This window comes from Gracilinanus agilis, chromosome 2 (genome assembly GCF_016433145.1).
Source record: "Gracilinanus agilis isolate LMUSP501 chromosome 2, AgileGrace, whole genome shotgun sequence".
NCBI classification, from domain to species: Eukaryota; Metazoa; Chordata; class Mammalia; order Didelphimorphia; family Didelphidae; genus Gracilinanus; species Gracilinanus agilis.
This window is the reverse complement of record NC_058131.1, coordinates 376,652,439-376,658,814: the sequence shown is the minus strand read 5'-3', so window position 1 is coordinate 376,658,814 and position 6,376 is coordinate 376,652,439. Positions and strand designations below refer to the sequence as shown.

At 38.9% G+C, this 6,376-nt stretch overlaps 1 protein-coding gene across 1 annotated transcript; it reads right to left on the bottom strand.

The window, feature by feature from the left end:
- Window positions 1-5,384: 5,384 nt before the first annotated feature.
- On the bottom strand, window positions 5,385-5,654 carry LOC123235560 (barrier-to-autointegration factor-like). The gene has a single exon (XM_044661720.1). The coding sequence runs from the start codon at window positions 5,652-5,654 to the stop codon at window positions 5,385-5,387; it is 270 nt and encodes an 89-aa protein (XP_044517655.1).
- Window positions 5,655-6,376: the final 722 nt, after the last annotated feature.

Genomic DNA, 6,376 nt, shown 5'->3' with positions numbered 1-6,376 from the left:
CAGCCCCATCACCAGCACCACCATCTTTGCTACAACTAGGTGGCTAGATAGCACCATAAATGGAGTGCCAGACTCAGTCAGGAAGAACTGAGTTCAAATTTTATATCAAGCAATTCCAACTCAAATTTAATTGTGTCACTCTTGGCAGATCATTTAAATTCTTTCAGCCTAGATTTCCTCTTATATATAGAGCATAATAAAATGTTCATGCCAAGGCTATTATAAGGATCAAAGGAGATAACATATGTTAAGTACTTCATAAACTTTAATCACTATATTAATGATATCTATTGTTATTGTAAATCTTGTTGTGATGAGAATTTATTTAGCTTTATTAAGAGACAATTTTTAGATTAGAGAAAAGGTTTTTGTCCACTTTTTAAGAAACTAAGCAGATAGATTTTTATGCAGGCCCTTTAAGGAAATTGCATAAAAGGAGACTGAGAATTCCATGCTCCATTTTCTCTGGCAATCTGGGAGAACAGGGGTGGCTGTTGTGAGCTCTTAATATGAAAGAGAAATGGTTCCAGTTGGAAAGAAAGAAAAAGAGATTTAAGAAAGCTGAAGAAAACTCATGATTTGTGATCAAAAGTTAGTGACTGAGGTGGTTTTTTTTTTTTTTTCCTCCTCAGTACTCTGAGAGAAGAGGTCTAGCTTTGAGGTCTATTCACTAAAGGAACTCCAGGCAGTGCAAGAGAGCTGGTCTGTGAAAAACTGCCATCACACAGCAGTATTCTTTGAATTTGAATGAGAGAAAAGTACTGCATTTAGTTTTCTTTATAAATTACTTTAGGAGGTCATTATAAATTAAGATTTATTATTTAGTAAAAGGTAGTAAGATAGAATTTCATTTAGTGAGAGTAGTTAAGTCAGGTCTGTTTTCAGACAAGAAGCAGTTTTGTGAGTAGTTGGTTTGGGGGGAATTTGTTTATAAATATTAGTGTAGGGTTTAAACTTTAGACATAATAAAATATTAATATATACTCTCCTAGTTTTCAACTCTTATTCCTACCTCCTGGTTTCTGTTTTTATACCTTTCCTCCATAATAAATTTAGGTTGGATGAAACCGTGTCCTGAAATCCATCAATCTAGTAATTAATTTACCTATAACAGCTTGGCCTATACAAGATTCAGTTTAGTTAAAACAGTCTTCAATTATATGAGATTTACTTTACTAAAAACAGCTGGCAACATACCAGTTTTATGTCACTTATTACAGTCTCAAAAGTTTAGAGAATTTTAAGTTATTGAAATCCCCATTGGTTGTTCCACGTTTACATCAGAAACCAATGACAAAGTTGATACACCAAGGAAAAATATTTTTAGGACTTTACAAGTAGCCCAGAAATTGTAACATACATAAATGAAATCTCATGATTCCCTTATGAAAGGGAGAAAAAGACTTCAAGAAAACGGAAGTTGGAAGTGATCCCTATATTATATCTACTCTAAACTTGAGCCCATTTACCCTGGGTTCTTCAAGTATATGTTGAAGTGTGTCACAGACTTTTGGAGGGATGGTTTTTGTTTTGTTTTGTTTTTTACCTCTGGTTACATTAGGCCACCTTAGAAAATACTCCTTTCTGAATTGTGGGAACAGAAACAAAGAAGAAAAACAACTGCTTGATCACATGAGTCCATGAGGATTTGATTGGGGATTGTAAGATAATATAAGTAATGAGGTCACCAGGGATATTAAAATCAACTATGAGGTTTGTGGGAACACTCTCTGGGATGTAAGAGAGACTATAACTAAACACTGAAGCCTTGTACAGCTACACCACTCCCAACTGGAAAAATAACAACCAACTGTCACTCTGGCCAGAGGCCTTGAATTAACTGACAAGGTAACAAGGTGAAATTGGGTTTTAATTAGAAACAACTAAAAGGAGGGATAGGAATGACTACTCTAAAATCTTAACACCTAATAATAAAACTCAAAGGGACAGGGAAGGGCTATTCACTACACTAATTTAAGTTATCTAACTAACAGGGCCCAAGGAGCTATACTGGAGTCTCTGGGTTTCTGGTTTCTGCCTCAAACCTGGAACCTGCCAGGCTTGAGTGCAGCTGGGGCTTTTGTGGCTTTGGGATTTCTCACTGCAATCCACTGATGATGTCTGGATGCCAGGAGCTACAGTTGTCTCAGGAACTAAGCAGTAAGGGTTTTGCTTGAAGCACTGTCGTCTTCTCTTGTTCTTTCCTTAAATGCCACACCACACAGGATCCAGGGGAAAACAGGATGCAAGGTGTCCTTTGCTCTAAGTTCTCCCAGGCTGGCAACAGTTTTTGCCTACCACTAATGGAGTCCACACACAGAACACAGATAGACTTCCTCCTCCTTCCTTCCAACCTGGAATTCCCAGCTCCAGCTCCTTCCTGCTAGGTACTTACTAATCAATATATAATCAATACCTAATAACTAGCTAATCTAATCTTACTCATAACAGGATGTAGACTCTAAACAATCACCCTAGTGCAAATATAAATAATATGGAAATAGGTCTTGATCAATTACACATGTAAAACCCAGTGAAATTGTGTGTTAGCTATGAGAGAGGGTTGGGAGGAGGGGGAAGGAAAGAATATGATAATTTTCTTAATTAATCAATAAAAAAAGAAAATACTCCATTCTAAAAGTTCACTAGCAGATTGGCTAAAATGACAGTAAAGTAAAATATGTTGGAGGGGATGTGGCAAAATTGGGACATTAATGCATTGCTGGTGGAGTTGTGAATTGATCCAGCCATACCACTGCTGGGTTTATACCCCAAAGAGATCATAAGGAAAAAGACTTGTACAAAAATATTTGTAACTGCACTCTTTGTGGTGGCAAAAAATTGGAAAATGAGGGGGTGCCCTTCAATTGGGGAATGGCTGAACAAATTGTGGTTTCTGTTGGTGATAAAATACTATTGTGCTGAAAGGAATAATGAACTGGAGGAATTCCATTTGAACTGGAAAGACCTCCCGGAATTGATATAGAGTGAAAGGAGCAAAACCAGGAGAACCTTATACATGGAGACATACACTGTGGTACAATCAAATGTAATGGAATTCTCTACTAGCAGTAATGCAATGATCCAGGACAATCCTGAGGGACTTATGAGAACGCTATTCACATCCAGAGAAAGAACTGTCGAAGTAGAAACACAGAAGAAAAACAACTGCTTGATCACATGGGTCGATGGGGATATGATTGGGGATGTAGACTCTAAGTGATCACCCTAATGCAAATGTTAATAATATGGAAATAGGCCTTGATCAATGACATATGTAAAACCCAGTGGAATTGCTTGTTGGCTATGGGAGGGGGATAGGAGGAAGGGAGGGGAAGAACATGAATCATGTAACCATGGCAAAATATTCTTAAATGAAAATTTTCAAATAAAAAAATAAAAAGTTCACTAAATCTTTCTAATTCATGTCAATTCATAATCATGGTGTTTAGAAATTTTTGTTTTGTTTTTCATGAGATATGCCCTCAGAGAACCACCTCAGTCTTTCATAATTCCCTGTAATTCTTTTTTTTTTTTTAAACCCTTAACTTCTGTGTATTGGCTCCTGGGCAGAAGAGTGGTAAGGGTGGGCAATGGGGGTCAAGTGACTTGCCCAGGGTCACATAGCTGGGAAGTGTCTGAGGCCAGATTTGAACCTAGGACCTCCTGTCTCTAGATCCACTGAGCTATCCAGCTGCCCCTTCCCTGTAATTCTTAAAGGAGATGTAGTAGCTGCCTTCTGGGGACTTACATTGCCAGGGATGGTGAATATTGAGAGAGTGAGACCTAGAGCATTAACATTGTTATAAAATATTACATGTAATATTGCAAGTCAAAAATCTGGCTAATTTAAACTTACCCAGCTAAGTAAATCATTAGACTATTCAGGTTTACTTCAGATTTTAAAGGATGGAACATAGTATGTGCACTTTAATTGGATGTAGCATATTCACTGAACTTTAGAGAGGTCTTCTGGTAAGTTATTGTTTTTGAGTGATATCAGTTTAATGAAAATAATTCCATCCATTTCTGGATGTTATGTCAATAAATGTTACTTTTTGAATATTCCTTTTTTTTTCCTTTTTATATTATCTTAACCATTTTTAGGGAAATTCTGAGTTGTGGCCCAAAGTGCTTCTTAGAATAATGTTCATTTAGGGGACAACTAGGTAGCTCAGTGGATTGAGAATCAGACCTAGGGTCTCTATCAAAATAGAGATGGGTTCCTAGGTTCAAATTTGGCCTCAGACACTTCCTAGCTGTGTGACCCTGGGTAAGTCATTCAACCCACACTGCCTAGCCCTTACCACTCTTCTTGATTCCATGGCAGTAAGGGTTTAAAAAAAATAATAATAACATTCATTTAAATGTCTTCCATGACCAAATTTTCTAGGAGTTCTCAATTTAAAACTCATATTGTCCATTAATACTATTGTGGAATTTCTAACCATAGGAACACAAATAATAAACAAAGTCTCTAAGCCATAAAGAAATAGGTTTATTCGGAGAGGCCCAATATCCCCATAAAGCTGGACTTCTGGTCAAGACCAAAAGACCCTGAGCACTGTGAGAGACCTTCCTATATGCCCCAAAGAATTAGACAACTTTTATACCAGTTCAAAAATTATCCAAGACAGAGATGTGGATTGGTTGATAACATTAAAATCTAATCCTCATATAAGGGGGAAGGAGATTTTTCACTCACAATACAAAGAAGGCATGAACTACTTAAGTAGTTCCCTGAAGTAGGTTCAAGTCTTCAATCTTGACACTTACAAAATATGTGACAATGGGCAAGTCATTCAAATTCTGAACCTCAGTTTATCCATAATAATATCAATGTGTTGTTATAAGGCTCAAATAATATAATACCTGTAAAGGATTTTGGAAAACTTAAGTGCTATACTGGCTTACAAGCTGCTTGTTATCAGCAAGTTATAGAAGGAGATCAAAATTTCCAGAACTTTTTCATGCTGTTGTTGTTATTGTTGTTGTTTTCCAGATTGCTGACTTTTTTGGTTTTAAAAAATTCTTTACAATGGCAGTAAATGCCCTTCTACCAAAGTTATCCTAATGGCATAAAGAGTCCAGAAAGTAGGGGCTTAAGGGGTGGGGAAGTCACTACAAAGACCCACCCAGGAGGGCTAGTAACTATAGTAACTATGGCCAGTGAATTTTAAGGGCCAAGACTCATGCTGAGGAGGAATAGGAGGCTGGAATCAAAAGGAAGGTTGAGTGGGTAAAGTGTGCCGGGTGGGGACAGCAGCAAAAATCTTTCCTTTTCTTGGGAGATGAAGAAAGAGGGACAGGATTTCCCACTTAAATGTGCTAAATGAGAGGACCCATCTTGGGAAGAAAGTGGGGCCGGCTCCCAGGCACAGGGCTCACAAGAAAGCATCACACCATTCTTGAAGACAGCCAAAGCAATCCCGAGATTGCCTGGCGTTAGCCCCAAAGTTATCTCTGAGCCACTCCCGAAAGAGTTCTTCATCTTTTTTCAGCACCAGGAACTGGCCCAGGACCACATAGGCCTTGTCGAAACCTTTGTCCTCAAGCTTCTTGCTCAACACTTCTCCGATGCCCGCCAGGCACCCCACAGGTTTGTCTCCCATAGGCTCCGCCACGAAGTCACGGTGCTTCTGAGAGGTCGTCATGGCTCTTCCCCTGGGACCTGGGGGCCGACAACTCCAGCTCCTCTAAAGGTCTCACTCCACCAACCAGCCTCTACCACCTCTGCCTCAATCCAGCATAGTGTGTACTGGCTTCCGCTTCCAGGTGGTCTAGGTTGCTTCCGGGTCAAGAGTGCTGGGGCAGGGGGGGAGGGGGAAATGGGTGGGGAAGGGAGCCAGAGCCAGGGGCAGGGGAAAGGGTAAAGGAGGACAGGGGAGGGAGGCAGGGGCGAAGCCGGCCTGGCTCTTTGCCCAGTTTTAAGGAGGAAGATCACAAAAAATGAGGAAGAGTTCATAATGGAGAAATTCAAGTTAGGAGCTCAACAAATAATCTCATAAATTACAAAAAAGCAAGCAAAAAACTCATATATGAAACAATGGTACCACCTTATCTAAGAGCATCTATTGTTGTTAGACAAAGATTAGTATCTATTCTGAGGCCCTTAGCTTTTCCTATTTGATAAATAAGAAAATTTATACACTCTATAACTTTGTATGTTATAATCAACATTAAAAATTATTTCTGGCCAAGAGAGGACTTAATTCTAGAGAACCCGATCCAGAGATGTCATAGTCTGAATGACAAACCTGAGTTGTCTTATGATCATGGTCTTATGAATTTTTTTTTACATTTATTAATATTCATTTTTAACATGGTTACATGATTCATGCTCCTCCTTTCCCCTTCAACCCCCCCCCCCCCCCCC

Coding starts and splice junctions, on each gene's coding strand:
- LOC123235560 (XM_044661720.1), bottom strand. CDS start 5,654: ATGACGACCTCTCAGAAGCACCGTGACTTCGTGGCGGAGCCTATGGGA.